The sequence below is a fragment of the Crotalus tigris genome, unplaced genomic scaffold (genome assembly GCF_016545835.1).
Source record: "Crotalus tigris isolate CLP2741 ecotype Arizona unplaced genomic scaffold, ASM1654583v1 scf7180000017828.1554129, whole genome shotgun sequence".
Taxonomy (NCBI): Eukaryota; Metazoa; Chordata; class Lepidosauria; order Squamata; family Viperidae; genus Crotalus; species Crotalus tigris.
The window spans coordinates 1,004,657-1,026,550 of NW_024096658.1; the positions used below are offsets into that span (position 1 = coordinate 1,004,657).

A 21,894-nucleotide genomic window follows, 5' to 3' on the forward strand; every position below is an offset into this window, starting at 1 on the left:
TAACACTACTCACACACAACACTTTCAGCACTGTTCTTTCCCATCCACTGATTTTTTTTCCTTAGGTTTAAATATTTGGGATCTTCTTTGATGTACTTCCTCAATTTTTTTGCTAGTTTTTTACCTTTTATGTCTTTTACTTTCAAGAGTGATCTTAGGCCCATTTTCCCTACCTTATTAGATAAAAATAACTGCTGTGATCACGTATCATTTTCTCCTCTAGCTGGAATCTGGGACTCTCTTTGATCTCAATATATCTTTAGAAGGGTCGTCTTATACACATATATGTTACCAATACACCCCTTTTCTGACCATCTTAAAAATGTCTTGCCGTCAACATGTGCCATCCAAAATAGATTTGGAAAGACTTGTGAACGTTTGTCCAGCCTCCAGTACCAGCTACTATCATTTTCAGTTCCTTGGTATTACAGAAATGTTGATTCATTGATTGCAACTGGTTCAGATTCTACAGTCCACATTCCCCGCTACGTTAAAGCTAGTATTATTTTACATACATCTTTCTGTACAGGCTCCTAGTGAGATCATTGGCTGTTTTATTAAAAACGAAAACCAAAAGACATCTACCTACCTCAAGAATGAGGAACCTGTGCTGGCCCAGGTAACTCTCAGTGGTATCAACTACCAAAACAATGAAGGAAAGATACTAGGAATCATCAATCAGCAACATCTAGAGCAGCGGTTCTCAACCTATGGGTCGCGACCCCATTTGGGGTCGATCGACCATTTTACGGGGTCGCGAAACAACGCGATCCGCCATTTTCCCCCCAGGGGGCGCCGCCACGCATGCACGCCGCGCATGGGGGCGCCGCCGCGCATGTGCATCGCGCATGGGGGCGCCGCCGTGCATGCCGCCGCACATGGGGCGCCGCCACACATGCTCGCCGCACCGCGCATGCGTGGCGCGTTCGTGTGACAGGGTCGCCGTCACACGAAGATTGAGAATTGCTGATCTAGAGCGTCACAGGTTCCCAAATGCAGACTTTGATACGTGTAGAAATATAAATCCTTTTTAAAAAACAGTCATTTCCAGAATTGGCAAGATCTTCCTAATTACAATGGCAGGATATACATTTCAAATTCAGGGCCTTGGTATGTAGTACCTATGAACACTTGATAATCTCTCAGAAACTCTACAATAAAAGAAGATACTATACTTCTAAACCTTGGCCATAGTCAAATGTTTCCAACATGATCCAGAAAATATAGAATCTTTATAATTCATCACACATTTGACTAAAAGACTCCATGTTTATATTTTATTGTATTTAAGGGTGTGATAACTCAGAAAACCTGGTTCAAGTAACCATGGAAGCTCAAATACTGACTTTGGGACAGTCTTTGTCTCTCAGCACAACCTACTTAGCACAACTAGCACTCACTGGGTTGCTGTTGCCAAGAAAAAGTGAAAGAAAGAGAACTATATACACATTCTTGGGTTTCTAGAGGAAACAAAAAATATATATTGAACAAATTAAAAAATAAACATCCTGTGGTGCTTATATTAAATGTACATTTTACTTTAAGACTGCTATGTTACAATGGGCAGATATATTTCATTATAATAATAAAGGGGAAAAAACCCTCCCATTTTAGAGCTAAAGCTCAACTTACTTTAATATCATTTTTATTGAATATTACATGGAAAAACAGGTGGGCAACTTATGAGAAACACATCAACTTCCAAAATCAGAAGTTAAGGAATACTTTCATTGGCTAATTCAATGTTTAGAAAATGGTATTGTTTCCAAGAATTTTTCACCAGTCAAAATTTGATGGAGGAGGAGGAGACAGAAAAAAAATCATAAAGGTTTTGTTGTGGTCTTTAGACATGTTTATCAAAAGTTTGGTTTAGTGGTTAAAGCGCCAGGCTAGAAACTAGGAAACTGTGAGTTCTAGTCTTACCTTAGATAAGAGAGCCACCTGGGTACCTTATTTTATAGGGTAGTTGTTATGGGGAAAATAGGAATCCTGTGTAAATGAATATTTTTAAGAATGCAGATTTCTCACACAATCCGTCTATTTTCTAATACTTCTTTAGTACAGCCGTGTTGTTCTTCTATTCCTACTGAAAATAAACCTAAGCAGGTATATCCTAACATAAACAACCCTACCATGCATTTCATTCTAACTACTTTTTCCTGTTTTCCACCTTGCTGAACACCTAAAATAACTTCTTTACTAGAGCAGAGTAGAGTAGAATAGAATAGAATAGAATAGAATAGAATAGAATAGAATAGAATAGAATAGAATAGAATAGAATAGAATTCTTTATTGGCCAAGTGTGATTGAATACACTAGAAATTTTTCTCAGATGCATGAGCTCTAAATGTACATGCAAGTAACAAGTGATAAATCATGAATATAATCATAAAATACAATCTTCATAAATCATAAGACATGTTCTCTGGTAGTTTTGTTGTTTTTTTATTATTGACATGTAATGCAAGTCACATTATATACTTTTTCTCCAAGCAAAATTTATTATCAACAACTTCAATAATAATTAAATAACCCACTGCTCCCAGAAATCCAATCTGCATTAGATAGGAGGGCTGGCTGGAAGATATCGGTTGAAGAAGACTAATACAACATGATAATACTCTTCAGCCCAGAAACCTTATTTGTCTTTTCAGCCCCAAAAGAAAGATAGATGTGGGCTCTGGAAATCAGTTAAGCCAATGAAGGGACTACATCTCATGGAATGAAAACAGGAGTCAGTCTATATATTTATACACAGCTTTCATGCTTATGTATACTGCATTATAATAGTATTACTTACCAAATTAGCCATGTAAATTGTAAGCAATCCCCTCCTGTAAACCAAAACAAAAAAGACAGAGTAATTATTAAGACATTCAAAACTCATAGTATTATCATATCAAAACACAATGCATTCAAGAATTCCGTCATATATAAAAGGAAATTCTGTTAATGGCCATAGCAATGAAAATAACATTCTGCTCCTTCAGTGGTATTACCATATGCAATAAAACTGCTGGTTGATGTGATCAAACTTGGTGCTGTTCTTGCTAATTCTTTCTTAAAGAATGCCTAGCAAATACTAGTATTTAGAGTCAATGCTTTAACCCAAAGCCTAAGAATGTGTGGTGGAATATAGTCTGGAATCACAGGAGGAAAAGACACAGAGCTGGAATATCTGCTGGGCAAAAGAGGGCAAGGACGGATCCTCCCTAGCTATTCACAGAGTGTATCTATAATTATGCAAATAATTGCTTTAGTCTGGCATTTAGTCTGACAGCAAAGAAACTGTTCTTGCTCCACCATCATTAGAGGTTTTCAAGAAGAGACTGGGCAACCATTTATCTGTTTTCACATGCAGAATGCCCTTAGTTTAATCTGGAGAGAGCTGGGAAAATTTCCATTGGAAATATGAAAAGCTGCTGCCAGCCTGTGTAGACAAAACACAACAGGTATAGAACCAATAATCTGATTTAAGATAAGGCAGCTTCTTTTGTTCCTATCTCACGATTTTTTATCTTGATACCGTTTCAAAGTTGCCCAATTTACTAAAGTAAATATATCCAACACATTCTTAAGGCAAATGCACTCTCACAAAACATGGCTCGTGTATTGTAGAATACGATAATAGCAATAGCACTTAGACTTATATACCACTTTCACACTGCTTTGCAGCCCTCTCTAGGCAGTTTACAAAGTCAGCCTAGTTGCCCCCAACAATCTGGGTTCTCCTTTTACCGACCTCGGAAGGAGGGAAGGCTGAGTTAACTTTGAGCCGGTGAGAATTGAACTGCTGGCAATTGGCAGAATTAAGCCTGCAATACTGCATTCTAACCACCGTGCCACTATGGCTCCTTCACAGTCATGCAGTACTGTAAACCTTTACAGTTGATAAAAGAAAAGGGGCAAATATATTGAACCAACAATTACGGTAAAAATAAAGGTTTCCCTGTCCAGTCGTGTCCGACTCTAGGGCATGGTGCTCATTTCTGCTGAGGGAGCCAACATCGTCAGAAGACATTTCCGTGGTTATGTGGCCTGACTATATGCCAAGATGCATGGAATGCTGTTACCTTCCCACCAAAGTGGTATCTATTTATCTACTCACATTTGCTGCTTTCAAACTGCTAAGTGGGCAGGAGCTGGGGCAAGTAATGAGAGTTCACCTCATTGAACAGCACTAGGGCAGAGATAAGCAACTTTGGATCTTTTATGACTCATGGACTTCAACTCCCAGAATTCCTGAGCCAGCCATGCTGAGGGGAAAGGGAGAGATTTCAAGCTGAGCCATGCTGGTTCAGGAATTCTTGGAGTTGAAGTCCACTAGTCATAAAAGAGCCATGGTTGCCTACCCCTGCACTAGGGTCTTGAACCCAGGCTGTCAACTGTCCAGCTGATAAGCTCAGCATTTTAACCAATGATCCATCGCATCCCCACCAAAGAAGTAAGGCACCTACAAATCCTGTACTACAATTTTTCTCCTGGTTCTGTGAATGCCCATGCCACTGTGTATTATACTTCTGCAGTAATCTGTCCCATACTATATTTCTGCTAAAGAAAAACACAGTTCACAATACACATATTACAAGGGCAAATCTTTGTATACATTGGCTCCAACAGGAGGCAGTTTATATGTCTATTTTTTTTAACATGAACTTTAATTGCATAAAACTGTTTGCAACAGGGCTGCTTCAGAAGATAGAATCTAATCTACAAACGCCACCATTTTAAAAGTTAAATATACAAGTTAACCTGTACAATTAAATCAAACGCAAAAAATTACGGTGACCTCAAACCCATAATCAAATCAAGAAATCGCCAATTTATTCTCTGGACAGCTGCCTAAGTGATTGGCCCACAATTCCATATCTGGAATTACGATGGGGTTGGTGGGAGGGAAGTCTGAAATAACAAAGCATTTTAGTTGATGTTTAGATTATGCTTAATCACTCACACCCAACTATTTCCTTCTTTCAACTGAAGTCTGACAGAGAGACCCCGGTGCAAAAGTTCACATAAAACCAACAAGAACAGCTAAGCTTCAAAATAAGAGGACTAAAAATGCAGACAGGGTAGGAAAATTTCATTCTAAAGAGAACCCTTGTAGTGAGGCTGTAGTGAAATAACTTACAGTGAAAACAAATATCTATTTTACAGATTCCCAATCAGTAAATCCAAGAAACAATTTCAAACAGCTAAAACAACCTTGTGCAACGTTGGCTACGCATTATAGTAGAATACTACAAGACTTATTTAAGGTAGCTATTCATCTTAGCAATGAAGCAAAATAATTACTCCTTGTTAATACTGAAAAGTTTATATAGTTTATGAAAACATAAACTCTATAGTATATAAGGACAAAGTATTGTATTTGAAATATGTTAGAAAAACTTGACAAGGTTGCATTGTTACGTATCTATATAAATAGATCTATTAGAGTCCTATTAGCATTGTACATCAATTTTCATTTACAGATGAACTCGACCTGTCTGATATTGCTAGTGTGCCCATTATTTTGCATAAACCAAACTTTGCTTTGGATAACATTTACAGAACCTCTAACTGATAGATGTATACAGTGGGGCAAAAATTGTCTGGATTTGTTTTCTCATTTTGTCTCTCATAGTTGAGGTCTACCTATGATGACAATTACAGGTCTCTCTCACCTTTTTAAGTGGGAGAACTTGCACAATTGGTGGCTGACTAAATACTTTTTTGCCCCACTGTATCTCATGAATGAAGCTACCATACGAGGGCAAATTATGCATTGAAAAAGATCGTTTGGAGGTGGGAGATACTTCCAATGTAATCTACTAGATCCCCTGTGACTATGTAGGACAAATGGGGAGGAAGCTAACCACCAGATTGTAAGAACACACAAGCGAGCACTCAGACAAGGCGACCCAAACACATTGGAAGTTTCACACTACAATGAACAAGAACATACATTTAATTTCGCAGCAACTAAGATTGACCCCCTTGTCTATCAACAGAAGTGTTGATTTACCACCAGCTTGTCAAATACTTAGGAGCTGAGGACTTGGTAGCACAAGGAAATGACGGCCAATCTGCCAGCCATCAACACACCAATCAGCCAATAGGAAGGTACCACATAAATACGACGCACAGAACAGCCCAAAGCCCCTATTCCAATAGAGAGAAATTCCCTGAAGATGGGCTCCAGTGTGTTTCTGAAAGCTCTGAAGAGTAAATCTCTGGTCCCGGTGACCGACCCAAATTCGATCTCACATCAGTTGTATATCTGTCGCTCATGGTTTCCTCTGTTAACTGTAATACATTTGATACCTAGCAAGTATGTGATTATATAGCTATGGTGCATATTATTATTTATAATTTATCTTGCCCTAATTGACATCACATAATTAGCATTGTGGGAAATTGACAGTCTGATTTTGTTATCATTTTCTCTTATCCTTTTTCTTTCTGAAAAAGGATAAGGCTGCATGCCTTAGTTGACGAATTCCTCAGTAAGCATTGCATAATCATGCTGTTATTTCTGTCAAAGTCCTCTTTTTTAATAAACCACAGACTTTCCTCATTTTATGCAAATTTATGTTATCGGGATTTGTTATTATGCGACTGGTGATTTTTGTCCAAGAATTTGGCCACACTGCACCGTTCCTCCCCTATTGCGGTTTTAATTTAGACTTAATTGCTTTTTAGACTTTAATTAATTAAATTAAATTAGTCTTTAGTCCTTTTGTGTCCTTACTGGTTCTTGAAGCACAAAACATTTGATCTGATATTGCTTTATGGGGGGGAAAGAATTGTTATGATTCAACTGGCAACACAGGGCTGGAAATATGCCAAGACTTTTCACCTAAATGCATCCCAATAGATGTGTCCATATTTAAGTGAAAGTATACACATCTGATGAACAAGATGAAAGAGTATTTGAGGAAGGTTAATGCTGGGAAAGATTGAGGGCAATAGAGGAAGGGGACGACAGAGAATGAGGTGGCTGGATGGAGTCTTTCTGTTTTTTGTAACAGCACTGAAAAATCCAAATATTTTGAAGATGAAAAAAAGTAACTCCTACATCTTTGGTATATGAACAATCATTTAAAATTCCCAGGACCTTTATGAAAACTGCTTCAATGGTCAAAGGCTTTCGACCATCTTCTAAGCAGTGAGTGGGAGCATTTCAAAGAAAAGACAAATTGACTGAAAGTTCCCCACATGTATTTTTCAGTAACATGCAAGCATCTATCCTTTGTTCTTCTACACAATGAGTGATAATTTCAAATACCTAAAACGTGAAACGGCATTTCACGCAAACAAAATTTATATATATATAATATATATATATATATATATATATATACACACACACACATACATACATATACATATATATACACACACACACACACACATATATATTGACAAGTTATAAAGCTAAAAATTCGACTCTTGGGTATGTCCATAATAAAACCAATAAATACCGATCACCAAGAGGAAAGTAGTAAAAGTAGTAAAAAATTTAATGAGCAGAGCTTTCGTTGGGGCCACCCAACATCATCAGGGCTTTAAAAGTAGTCACTGGGAGGGAGCCTTTATATCAGTGTTTCTCAACCTTGACAATTTTAAGGCATGTGGACTTCAACTCCCAGAATTCCACAGTGCTGGCTGTGGAATTCTGGGAGTTGAAGTCCACATGCCTTAAAATTGTCAAGGTTGAGAAACACTGCTTTATACGATGTTAGCAGCCTGTATCCAGCTTCTAGAACGTGTTATTGGACCCAGCTGATCGTGCTGTATCTCGGATACACTGCCTACCTCAATGCATGATGTTATCCCATATCTCCTCTGTGTTTTACCGTAAGTGTTCTCCTTGTTAACCCCAGGGCCAGAGGGAGTTCTTTTCCCTTTACATGCCGGTGGTGATTGCCCCCCTCCCCCCTCATCCTCATGTGTGTAACACCATACTTTGGGGGGGGGGAGGTGCAGTTCTTCCTTGATCTTACTGTATATATATATATTTCCATTCTGATGTTTGCTTTTTTGCCAAGAACACAATATCATATTCTCACCTCCAGACTCATTCCCATTCCATCATAGCTGTAATGGTTGCTATAAGGCACCAAATACCCTTAGCTGTGACAAAACCAAGAGCTGTGTACAATTCTGTTCATTGTGGGAAACACCACGGTTAACGGTCTCAATAAATTACAAAACTGTGCTTGTGTTTTGGAACATTTGTTCTTCCTTCCTGAGGAAAGATAAGAAACTAAAACAAAAGTTTAATTTCCTGGTCATCAAGAGGTCATCAGGCACTAATTAAAAAATAATATTTTTATTTAAACTAAAATTGAGATTCCCACTGTGGGAATATTGATGTCTTATACCATCTTTATTGAAATTTCTTTGGGGAGTCTGTAGTGTAAAGGCAGGACCTGTAATTTAATGAATTGCATTCTGGTTCAGACTTGTTTAAATGGAGGCAAAGGGGGTGAGGGAAAAAAGCCAAAACAAATTTAAGATACAGGCAACCACAAACATAAAACATACAATAACCTTTTGCCAAAGTGTAACTTATGTTGAAACTGTCAAATCTACAAAAGCTACCTTAACTTCGTAGTACCTAACTGACAGTATAAGTACTGACATCTCCTAAATATGCTGTGTACCAAAAATATTCTGATATTTGATCAGTTAATGAAGTGTTTTTCTCTACCACTTGGATAATCCAAATTCAAAACACTACACTGTTAAAATTCCAAAATTGGCAACTTGGCTTTTAACATAAACTTCCACATCTTTATTAATTTTAGCATTTAAAGGAACTCATCTACTTTATATAGCATGAAAGTTAAGGCCACAGATTGGGAAGAGAGGCCCATGAGCCTGTGGGAAGTCAGAGCCCCCCAGAGAAGGAAAGATTAAAAGGGCAGAAAAATATATTTTTCCTCAAAAGGATTTTTAAAAGCAGAAGCCAACTCTGCCCCCAAATCTCTCTATCCCAAACAGGAGCCAGCCCTATACAAATGCAAATGTAAAACCATCAGAAAGCTGGAGCCAGAAGACAAAGACCTAAAATCTGCATATCCCACCTGAGATGGGACGTAATAGGACTAACCCATTACCATCAAGTATACCAGCGAGTCACACCTAGACTCAGGTCAGAATACGTGACACAGGAAATACCCTCAAAGTTCATGCCACAGGAACAGGAAACTTCCAAACAAAAGGCTAGAGAGGGTATAAAAATCTACTGCCCATGTGCTCAGGCCCTTCTTTCCTCTGGTCCAGTGGTTCTCAACCTTTTTAATGCCGCGACCCCCAACCGGTCGTAAGTCGAGGACTACTCAACCGGTCATAAGTCGAGGACTACTCAACTGGTGCAGCACCGTTTGCAGAATGGGACTTTTGGCGGGCTCAGCAGGGCAGAGACAGCCTGGACAATTCCTATTGGCTTTTGAAAGCCAATAGAATTAGACTCTATTCAAGAGAGTCTAATTCTATTGGCTTTCAAAAGCCAACAGAATAAAAGGGAGTAGCACAGCTAAGGAAAAGGGGGGAAAAAATGGTGGACTGCGCTGTTTGGCGACCCCCGTGAAATGGTCGTTCGACCCCAAATGGGGTCCTGACCCACAGGTTGAGAACCACTGCTCTGGTCTTTCCTGCAAGAACCATCTTTCTGCCTCTCCAATAAACTGTAACCATCTTCCCAAAGCAGTCGCCATGCTGCTTATTTATTCCCAGCTTGGATGAACCAGGATCCAGGATGAAGACTTTACTTCCAACAAGCCTTTGAGAAAGCTGATAAGTATGAAGACAGTGAGTGAGTGAATCTTTCTAAATGCCTTGAAAAATATTAAACCCAGAATACAGACACTGCATCATGAACAGAAAAGAGTTTGTTTTAAGATTTTTCTATCCCACCATTATTATTTTAATAAATAACTCAAAACAGCAAACGTACTCTTTCCTCCTCCTATTTTACCCATAACAGCAAACCTGTCAGATGATTTGGGCTGAGAGAGAGTAACCGGCCCAAGGTGGTCCAGTTGGCTTTCATGGCTAAGGCAGGACTAGAACTCACCATCTCCTGATGATTGGCCCAAAATTACCCACCTGGCTGGACTAAAACTCAGAGTCTTCTGATTTCTAGCTTGGTGCCTTAATAACTAGATGAAACTGGCTTTTGAATTAAAAAGTGCTAGAGATAGCCTGAGGAGTATTTTTGCAGCAAAATCATAAAAACGTCAACACAGAAATTACAGGGACATTGCCTGCTCTGTAGTAATGCATTAGGTACCACTATAATGTTAACAGACAGAAAGTAAATATTTAATTCTACCTAGAGGACACTTGAAGGAGGACAAAAGAAAACACACACACAATTAGGACTTTTCAAAGCCACTTCAAAACTTCACTTTCATTAGCTGAGATTAGATTTCTTTTCCAGTGTTCACAGTGATATAATTAAACAAGGACAGACTTATAGAGCTGGTCTCATTAGTCAAATAATAAAACAATTGCCTTTTAAAGAGAGGCCTAATTTTCTTGTACATGGTGTGCCAAAATTACTACACTGCTTTTTGGGGGGGCATATAACTTTACTGAATTTTAAAAAAACAAGAAAATAAACGAGCAAGAAGGGGGGAAAAGGAAAAGTTGGGGAAAAGCAAGATAAAAGTGCAAAAGAAAAGAGAAAGAGAATAGAAATGTCTTCCAACTTCCTTTGATACAGATAGAGATAAAACATCAAACTCTTACTCTGAAATTCACAATAGTCTACATTATTTCTACAATCCCTCATAATTTTAATCATCTATTCCCAAAATCAAATTTTCATTTCTTTCAGTTTCTCCAAAAAGTCCAAAAGTGTTTTCCTTGTAGAAATAAAATTGATGGACGTCTTTTCTTTAATCAAAACAGTCAATTTTGCTCTCTCTTCACCATCCATTCTTCCAGTGTAGGTATTCGTAAATCTTTCTATCTTTGTTCATAAAGAAGGCTCATGCTATTATCATATGAAAACAAAGTTCCATATGATCTTTCAATCTGTTTGTCCATTAAGCCCAAAGGAGAAATATCTAGTTTCATTATTTTTAAAATTCATTTGGCTTATTAAATATGACTTAGAATCAAAGGTAAAAGAGGTTCATGAGCTATGAAGACTAGAAGAGATATTAATTTACCTATTGGATCTAGGTGCTGTTTCACCTATGCAACTTCACATTGTTTTCAAGAGAAAAATAGTAATTTTATAGTTGTGTGAATTGTCAAATAAAGAAAACAGGTACCGATGTTTTCGCTTTGCCTCATATAATGCTTAAAGTGCCAGAAAATAAAAGGGTGCTTTTGCCTTTTTGTGATAGAAGAAGAAGAAGAAGAAAAGAAGAAGAAGAAGAAGAAGAAGAGGAAGAAGAAGAAGAAGAAGAAGAAGAAGAAGAAGAAGAAGAAGAAGAAGAAGAAGAAGGGGAAGGCAGGAAAGAAAGGAAGGAAGGAAGGAAGGAAGGAAGGAAGAAAGAAAGAAAGAAAGAAAGAAAGAAAGAAAGAAAGAAAGAAAGAAAGAAAGAAAGAAAGAAAGAAAGAAAGAAAGAAAGACTCAGTAGGCTGTCTTGATTATCTTCATAACTGGGTTGTAGGAGAAATGGACTAAAACACTGCCTATTCTCTTCCCCAAATTATTGGATCCCCAGATTCTGTTTCAACAGCACAGAAATGGAAAACAACTCTAGTAACCCCAATTACTGGCTACTTAGCACAGAACTACTGGAATCTGGTCACGTTCTCTAGGGTGACCAAAGTTACTTCTCAAGATGGAATTCATTAAATTCTCAGTTAACAGAAACTGAAGTTATCTGATTATCCCGTTATTGCAAATAATATTCCTTGGGGTCACTGTGTGAAGCAAGCCTCAACTCTACTCCACAAAATCTCAGGCTGCATGGTCTGATTTGCTTCTTCCTGGACGTGGAAAGTACATCAGGCCCAGAGTTCTTACACATTACAGATCTGCGTACATTCCACTCTGCACAGTTTCCAAAAGTGTTTTCCAAACGATTAAGTCTAGAACAGCGGTTCTCAACCTATGGGTCGCGACACCATTTGGGGTCGATCGACCATTTTTCGGGGGTCGCCAAAGGCGGCGATCTGCCATTTTCTCCCCTCTGGGGGTGCTGCCGCGCATGCGCGGTGTGCATGGGGGCGCCGCCGCGCATGCGCGCCGTGCATGGGGGCGCGACCGCGCATGCGCATAACGTTTGTGTGACGGGGGTCGCCGTCACACAAACGTTGAGAACCGCTGGTCTAGAATGTTCTCAGAGTAAAGAATAAGTCCTACAGAACAACTCTGAACCTTACTTTTACAAAAATATACAGAAAATATGCATAGGATAGATAGCTAGTTTGATTACTTTAACAAAAATGTGCAACTTTACAGTTTTCATGTTACTCTTTGCTCTTTATGTGCAAAGACACATGTTAACATTTCATAACTGATTAATTCACAGCTTTCGCAACAGTGATAATCCTGGCTGTTTTACAAAATATGCAGAAGGACATACGGAATTGTATGTATACTCTATGTTGTCTTTCGTGTGTTCTCTCTTTCTTTGAAGTTTCAGTAGAGTAGTGCAATACAATGAAAATTATCAAGAAATCCTTTGTAAGGGCCTTGTCTTGTATCTTATCACCTTAGGCAAAGGTATTTTATCTGAGATCAATTGTTTTTAAAACCCAATATTCTTTTGTTGTTGTTAATTGCGAAGTCGTGTCCGACCCATCGCAACCCCATGGACAACGTTCCTCCAGGCCTTCCTGTCCTCTACCATCTTCTGGAGTCCATTTAAGCTCACCCCTACTGCTTCAGTGACTCCATCCAGCCACCTCATTCTCTGTCGTCCCCTTCTTCTATTGCCCTCAATCTTTCCCAGCATTAGGCTCTTCTCCAGTGAGTCCTTCCTTCTCATTAAGTGGCCAAAGTACTTGAGTTTCAACTTCAGGATCTGGCCTTCTAAAGAGCAGTCGGGGTTGATCTCTTCTAGGACTGACCGGTTTGATCACCTTGCAGTTCAAGGAACTAGCAGGAGTCTTCTCCAGCACCATAGTTCAAAGGCCTCAATTATTTGGCGCTCAGCCTTTCTTTTTTTTTTTTTTTAATTGAATTTTTTTCAAAAATTTTACAAATAAACATCCACCCCCCCCTCCCAAACCACCCCACCCTCCCCCCCCCGACTTCCCAGAACTGAATATAGGATTATTTAACAAATTTTAAAAAATAACGTATACAATTTATAAGATAATTAATAATAATAATAAAAATCATAATAATAATATATATAATAATAATATACGTAACATAAACTTTAAAGTAAATAATATATATTAAAAAAAAGAGGAAGAAAAAAGGGAAAGAGAAAAGAGAAAGAAAAAAGAAAGAGGTAGGCGAAAAATAAAACATATATAGAAAAGTATATAAATAATAATACAGAAGAAGAAAGAAAGAAAGAAAAAAAAACAATCATTACAAGTTATAAAAAAGCTAAATAATATTTTTCCATATCCAAATTATGTTGTATAAAATTTATCCATTTTTCCCATACCGCAAAAAATTTCTCTTGAGATTGCTCCTTTAAAAAAGCCGAAATCTTTGCCATTTCTGCCAAATACGAAACTTTATAAAACCACTCTTGTAAAATAGGCAAGGATTCCTTCTTCCAATATTGTCCTATTAACAGCCTACGCTCAGCCTTTCTTATGGTCCAGCTTTCACAGCCATACATTGCAACTGGGAAAACCATGGCCTTGACTATATGCACTTTTGTTGGCAGCGTGATGTCTCTGCTTTTTAGTATGCTGTCTAGATTTGCCACAGCTTTCCTCCCCAGGAACAAGCGTCTTTTAATTACTTGGCTGCAGTCCCCATCTGCGGTGATCTTGGAGCCCAGGACAATAAAATCTGTCACTACTTCCATTTCTTCCCCATCTATTTGCCAGGAATTGATAGGGCTGGATGCCATGATTTTGGTTTTCTTAATGTTGAGTTTCAAGCCAACTTTTGCACTCTCCTTGTTCACCCGCATCAAGAGGCTCTTTAGTTCCTCTTCACTTTCTGCCATTAGATGGTATCATCTGCATATCTTAGGTTGTTGATATTTCTCCCAGCAATCTTAATTCCAACTTTTGATTAATCTAGCCCTGCCTTTCTCATGATGTGCTCTGCATATACGTTAAATAGGCAGGGCGGCAGTATACACCCTTGCCGGGCTCCTTTCCCAATTTTGAATCTTTGCTCCTACATAATTGCTAAGCTAATTCAGCATGACCCACATTTTAGAGGAAGTTCATCCTCCCTTCTCCTGGTAAATTGTTCCATTAAAATGACTCTCTAGAGCAGTGGTTCTCAACCTTTTTAATGCCACGACCCCCAACCGGTCGTAAGTCGAGGACTACTCAACCGGTCGTAAGTCGAGGACTACTCAACTGGTGCAGCACCGTTTGCAGAATGGGACTTTTGGCGGGCTCAGCAGGGCAGAGACAGCCTGGACAATTCCTATTGGCTTTTGAAAGCCAATAGAATTAGACTCTATTCAAGAGAGTCTATTCTATTGGCTTTCAAAAGCCAATAGAATAAAAGGGAGTAGCACAGCTAAGGAAAAGGGGGAAAAAATGGTGGACTGCATTGTTTGGCGACCCCCGTGAAATGGTTGTTCGACCCCAAATGGGGTCCCGACCCACAGTTGCGAACCACTGCTCTAGAACCGTGTTTCTCAACCTTGACAACTTTAAGGCATGTGGACTTCAACTCCCAGAATTCCACAGCCAGCATTGCTCTAGAACAGGCTTTCCCAATCCAGTGTTTCCAAATTTAATGGAGCCCAGGTACCATGTTCCTTTGCAATAATGAACCTCTGAATGAGGTGATGGGAATTCTGAATGATGGAATTCTTAGATCAAAACAGCTGGCAGTATACTGGAAAGACTATCCTTTATAGTTAATAAATTATAGCCACAGTAACAAAATCAGGAATGTGCCTGGATGCTTTCCTATTAGACAAACAGACTCCTGCTCGTGAGTGGAGTAGATAAGAGCTTATTAAGCAAGAGTTCAAATTTCCATATAGAATGGACAGAGGGATAAGATATTTACAGAGCCTTACCAAAACACCCTCCTTAGGTAGTGCAGTCACTGATATCCCATGAAGAGAAAGTTCAAACTTATATGTCAACTTAAGAACTCTTGAAAACCCAAGGCTAAAATCCCAGGACCTTTCCACTGATCAAAATTTGCTCACAAACAGAGGCATGAGGCTGCTAAGCTGGATTCACTCACTAGTATCTCTTATTTTTCTACAAAGGGATCCAAAATCAAGAGGGGATAACAATTCAAGAATTATGTGTCTAACCAAGGCTATTGCCCTGGAGGAAAATATATTTCAAGACTATTTTTATAACTGATATCAATCAAGTGGATGTTTATACTATTGAGAAAACTTTGCCACAAGCTTCTCTACTTGTTCACCTTTCTCTGTGGTAACGACCAGAATTCATAAGGCAGAAAAGAGCCTTATTCCTTCCCATAATTATTTCTGACCCCAGAGAAAGTGAAGGAGAGACAAGATAGTAATTTTCTGAAATCTGAAGGGCTGTCACAGGGAAGAGGAGGTGAATTTATTCTCCAGAGTGCACAACAGTGAGACAAAAGAAAGGAGGAAGAAAGGAAAGGAGGGAGAAAAGGAGAAAGGAAGGGAGGGAGGGAGGGAGGGAGGGAGAGAGAAAGAAAGAAAGAAAGAAAGAAAGAAAGAAAGAAAGAAAGAAAGAAAGAAAGAAAGAAAGAAAGAAAGAAAGAAAGAAAGGGTGAAAGCTTTACAGAAAGAGATTGAAACTTAAAATAAGCAGTTCCTGACTATTAAGTAGTGGAACAGCCTACCTCCTAGAGTTGTGGGTGGTCCATCAAACAAAGGTTGGGCAGCTGTTGGAAAAGAGTAGGAATTCTTGATTTGGTCAAGAAGTTGGATAGTGAGGAAGCAAAGAAAGCATCAAGAGCTGCATCTCATAAATGCAGGCAGAGACAGAAAGGCATACAAAATTCTCGCTGCAAAGAAAATTTCAAACAGAAACCCTGTGCCAGTGGTGGCGAACCTATGGCATGCCTGCCAGAGGCAGCACTCAAGAGCCCTCTCTGTGGGCACGCGCACCATGCCCCGGAGATGGCAACCGTCCCTCTTCAACTAGACGCCTGCTAACTCGCCGAGGTCCCACGTGGCCAGATGCATCCCAGCACCCATTCGCTCGCTGGCCTGTGTGTGCAGGGGCTGATGGTGTCAGGCAGCAGCCGCCTTCGCCCCTGCCTCACCTTGCCCTGTGACAATGGCATCCCCGCCCTGCCTCGCCTTGCCTCGCCTCACCCCGCAGGACAACCCTCCTGCCCAACGCCCCACCTGCCAGAGACCCCCTGGATCTTCCCCCAGCGTGCCCCCACAGGCGTCCTTCCCCATGGGCAACATCGAGGTGATCACATCCACCTTGGCCACACCCACCCAGTCTGCCATGACCACCACAGCCACGCCCACCCAGTGGGCCACGCCCACCTGGCACCCGGTGATAAATAAGTGGGTTTTGGGTTGCAATTTGGGCACTCGGTCTCTAAAAGGTTTGCCATCACTGCCCTATGCCATTTTTAGTCTAGAATACTTTGGAAAAATAGAGAAGGACGTGAAGTAATGTTCTTCAGCAAAGCATTAAAAAGATCCTAATACTCTTTAAAAAAAAAGAGTATGAAAATTTGCTGCCAAGCTCTATTTTTTGCTTAAGAACGTAGGTGTTTTTTTTTACAAGTTTTTTTTTCCTGTTTTAGACGTGCAAAATAGCAAAGTTCAAATTGTCCTTGGCACAAACACTGAAAACCATACAAATTCTACTTACGGGATGAAACAATAATGCTCAACAAAGTGACATCATCTTAAGTAGTTGACTTACAGAAGCCCTATTGATCTAATACAGTACCTCAAAAGCTGTCACACAATAATATTAAGTAAGAATTCCATCATTTGAAGCAGAAGAGAAGGAATATCTTTTTTCAGGAATTAATTTCAACAGGTAATATAGTTCATCTTGCAGAAACTGAAAGGTTTTTTTAAAGAATGGAGGATTTAACCCTTCAAAGATTAACTCAAAACTGATTGGTGCTTTTAATAAAAATACATTGAGCGGATACCCACAGCTGAAATAAGGGAGTTAAAATTGAAAGTTTTCCCCTTTAACAGGAAATATTATCTGAAAATCTCTGCAAAACCTGAACTAAAATTGAAGGGGATGTGATGTGTCCTAAACTAGAACCCAATCTAGAAGAAATTCGCCTGCAAATGAACCTGTGTGCTGTTTTGATGCCTTTCTTACAAGAGATGTTGATATCAGAGAAACAATGCAAGGCAACCTCAAATATACATCCTACAAATCCAAGCTCTGTTCGCTGCATTAGGCTTGCATTTGATGTTTACACACTTGGAATGTCAAGTATCCTCTTGGATAGGTAATCACCATTCAGCTGCTCACGCCAAAGAAAGAAAAGGGATAATTAAGCTTAGAGTTTTAATATTTCTGATATGAGGGGAGGCACAGCAAGAACAGAAGGAGTCATATCATGCAGGTGTTCAAACCGAGAATTTGTCGCAGGGCTGGCAACCATGCCAATTTTATGACCTGTGGACATCAACTCCCAGAATTCCGGAGCCAGCAAAATTGGCTCAGGAATTTCAGGAGTTAAAAGTCCACAGGTCATAAAGTTGCCAAACTTGCCCACCCCGATTTAGCAGGTAGGAAATTCACCTTCTTTCTAAACTGCAGTACAGGTAGTCCTTGACTTACAACGGTTCATTTAGTGACCGTTCAAGGTTACAACAGCACTGGAAAAAAGTGACCTGTGACCCTTTCTCACACCTACAAATGTTGTAGCATCACCATGGCCGTGTGATCAAAATTAAAATGCTTGGCAACCGACTCATATTTATGATGGTTGCAGTGCCCTGGAGCCATGTGATCCTCTTTTGCGACCTTCTGACAAGCAAAGTCAATGGGGAAGCCATATTCACTTAACGGCCGTGTTACTAACTTAACAACTGCAGTGATTCACTTAACAACTGTGAGAAGGAAGGTCATGAAAAAGGAGTAAAGCTCACTTAACAGCTGTCTCGCTTAGCAACATAAATTTTGGGCTCAATTGTGGTTGTAAACCGAGGACTATCTGTATAAATGCCTGGACCATTGCAGCCTAATTGAGGGAAAACTTCTGAATCGGCTTCTTCTTCAGTCAGAGTCAGACAAAAGCTCTACCTGCATTGGTTCATGGAAAAGGCATCCAGTTCCAATCTGCTATACTATACAACAATGGAACTCTGTGTAGAGGAAATACATTATACTTAAAGAGATCAAGGTAGATAAGAAAGAACCTTTAGTGCTTGCATTGTTAGGGAATGATTTAAAGTATTTAAATCATTTATTTTCAGCAACTGTGTAAATACAGGGAGTCCTTGTTCCAGGACCATTTGTTCAGCAACCACTCAAAGTCAGGACAGTTCTCAGCAAGAGGATTTATAGTTGCAGTACTTGCAGCTGTAGCACCACCCCTGCAATCACCTGATGCAACCCAGGTGCTTGGCGAGTGGCTCGCAATTACAACGTTCACAGAATCCCATGGTCACGTGATAGTAATGGCAGTAACAACAGCACTTAAGACTTATATGCTGCCTCATAGTATAAACCGCTCTCTAAGCGGTTTACAGAGTCAAGAGTATCGCCCCCAACAATCTGGATCCTCATTTTACCAACCTGGGAAAGAATGAAGGCTAAGTCAACCTTGAGCCAGACAGGATCAAACTGCTGGCAGTCGGCAGCATTAGCCTGCAACACTGCATTCTTGCTACTACGCCACCACTGCTCTTCATGATCCCCATTTGCAACCTTCACTGCCAGCTTCTGACAAGCAAAGTCAATGGGGAAGCCATCAGGAGGTTGTAAATGGTCATCATGTGGCCGCAGGATGCTGTGACCATGTGGGATTTGCCTAACGACAGCAACTGGAACTGCAGCAACTGGCATTGTCGGTACAGTTTAGAGCAGGGGTAGGCAACCTTGGCTCTTTTATGACTCGTGGACTTCAACTCCCAGAATCCCTAAGTCAGCCATGCTGGCTCAGGAATTCTGGGAGTTGAAGTCCACGAGTCGTAAAAGAGCCAAGATTGCCTACCCCTGGTTTAGAGTCTTAAGTGAGGACTACCTGTACTTATGGACAGTAAGGTCTCTATGCAGGCCTCTGCACCCTACCACCGTACTTTGGAGGTGCCGAGAACACTACTAGGAAAGAACAGGATGCTGAGCTCTACCCAGAGGCGCTTTGGCCTGATCCAGCAGTCTTCCACACACACAGTAAAATGAGGGTCCAAATTGTTGGGGGCAAATATGCTGACTCTGTAAACCGCTTAGAGAGGGCTGTAACGCACTGTGAAGCAGGATATAAGTCTAAGTGCTATTGCTATTATAAGCTGAGCCACAGAATCAGAATCACAAGCTCATACTGTATAGTGCCACTCTGTGGCAACCCGCAAATTACTCTATGATGGGCATCCAACTCTGAGCCGGCACCAGGCTCTCTGAGCAGGGAAGTGGGAAAGTGAAATGGCGAGACTCAATAGAAAAGATGGTTCAGAACAGTGGGCTATCTAAAACGAAGGAAGGAGAAGGCAGCCCAGACAAATGGCAGACATGGACTCCCTGTTTTCCCAGGATTTCTCTGCAGAGTAAGAAGTACAAAAGGCAATAAATAAGCAAGCAAACAAGATTTCAATCCTGGGCAAAGGAAGGAATAAAGACAAGAAAGAAGGAAAAATAAATAAGAAAAAGGTTCTGGGGGTAATCTTTCTCCTCAGAAAAAAGTGACCTAACCTCTCAATCCAGTAACAACTAAATATATGTATGTATGTATGAATGTATATATACATACATACATACATACATATGTTTTGAGTGTTGTTTTTTTACGCACCCTCTCGGCCCAATATGGGAAGAAGAACCAGGTTCGAATCTCAGAAGGGTATGTCTGGCTGATCAGAGCTAATTAGCTCGAAATAGCTATACCAGTCTCCCTTTAATTCTTTGTTAGCAATCCAAAAATTTAGCATATTTATTTCATTTTTAACTCCTTACATACTTTTTTGGGACCGAGTCCTCAGGAGGCACACATGAGATCTCTGGTGTAAAGAGGTGATAACATACAAGAAGTCCTCGAATTATGACCACAACTGAGCCCCAAATTTCTGTTGCTAAGCAAGATAGTTGTTAAGTAAGTTTTGCTCCATCTTAGACCATTCTTCCCACAGTTGTTAAGGGAATCTCTGCAGTGATTAAGTTAGTAGCAGGTTATTAAGTGAATCTGGCTCCCACATTGACTTTCCTCGGCAGAAGTTCACAAGAGGTGATCACACGATCTTGGACATTGTAACTGTCATAAACATGAGCTGGTTGCCAAATTTTGATCACGTGACCATGGGGCTGCTGTGATGGTCATAAGTCACTTTTTTCAATGCTACATCTTTCCACAGAAGCTGGCTAGCCTGTAAAGTTCTCAGCTGGTCTCCCATCTACATTTTCATTAAAATAAAATCTAATGATGCTGCAGCATAGTTTTATAATCAAAATCTCCTTCATACAGAGCCGAAATTACAGTGGGGCATAGGAGGGAGGGAGGGAGGGAGAGAATAGCAGCAAACAGACAGAGAAAAGACTCTTGGAGTTCAGAAGTTGTGGGTGCTCCATCACTGGAGGCTTTCAAGAAGAGACTGGACAGCAACTTGTCTGGAATGGTATAAGGCAGGGGTAGGCAACCTCAGCTCTTTTATGACTCGTGGACTTCAACTCCCAGAATTCCTGAGCCAGCATGGCTCAGCTTGGAAACCTCTCCCTTTCCCCTCAGCATGGCTGGCTCAGGAATTCTGGGAGTTGAAGTCCACGAGTCATAAAAGAACCAAGGTTACCTACCCCTGGTATAAGGTCTCTTGCTTGAGCAGGGGGTTGGACTAGAAGACCTCCAAGGCCTCTTCCAACTTTATTATTCTATTATTCTTCAGTGCTGAATGTACGGCAAGGATTTTAATGAAGGGGCCAACTCAAGCAATCACAGCATATTTTCCAGAACTCAAGATAGTAGCTCAAAATCTTTTCTCAATTGTCGTTTTGGAATACAACCTGTCTCTGATTTGTCCTCCAAAATAGACTGGGAGCAGGGAGGGAACTGGGCATCGACACAAGTCCCTGCAGTTGCTTTTGGTGAAAAAAAAAAAGGGGGGGGCTTGGATTTACTTTGTCCTCAGGTGATGATGCGGTTGATTGCCTACAATTTACAGATGCCGCACCTTTGGTAAGCTCCCCTCATGCTAGCAGACATGTATTTTGAGTGATAGATGACACATACACCCTGCAGAGCAAGAATCACACCCACAGACCGGGGGGGGGGGGAGATAGCCCACCCATTTTCCCCTCATTAATTCTTGGAGATCTCTATAGGCCAAGCTTCTTGCCAGGGCCATTTCCTTTCAAGGAACCTCACAGGCCTTCGTGAATACTGCACCTGTTCTCAGCTAATCCCTTTTGCCCTCTCTTGTGACGCCTTCGGCTGTAAAGAGCGGCTAGCGATGAGAACAACATGAGCCTAGCAGGAGGGGAAAAGCAAAGGGCTTCATTCCAAGGAATGTCTATAGGAGCCCTGAGGAGAAGCAGGTGATTGGAGAAGGGTGGGTGGTTAGCCTCAGTTATGTGGTGAGAACAAATGGAGCAACAGGATACAGAGATGAAGGGTGGTGTCGTGATTTCTGGACCGGTGAAATGTATAGCCGAGCAGCACTGATGCATCACATCAAAAAGGCGAGA

The 21,894-nt window shown here is 40.4% G+C and overlaps 1 protein-coding gene across 1 annotated transcript in view; it reads right to left on the reverse strand.

The window, feature by feature from the left end:
• TMEM135 (transmembrane protein 135) overlaps positions 1–21,894 on the reverse strand; it is a 168,539-nt gene that overhangs the window by 129,650 nt on the left and 16,995 nt on the right. Inside the window, exon 4 of the mRNA XM_039342959.1 lies at positions 2,801–2,834. Within this exon, the coding sequence (XP_039198893.1) occupies positions 2,801–2,834 (34 nt within the window). The remainder of the gene's footprint in view (positions 1–2,800; positions 2,835–21,894) is intronic.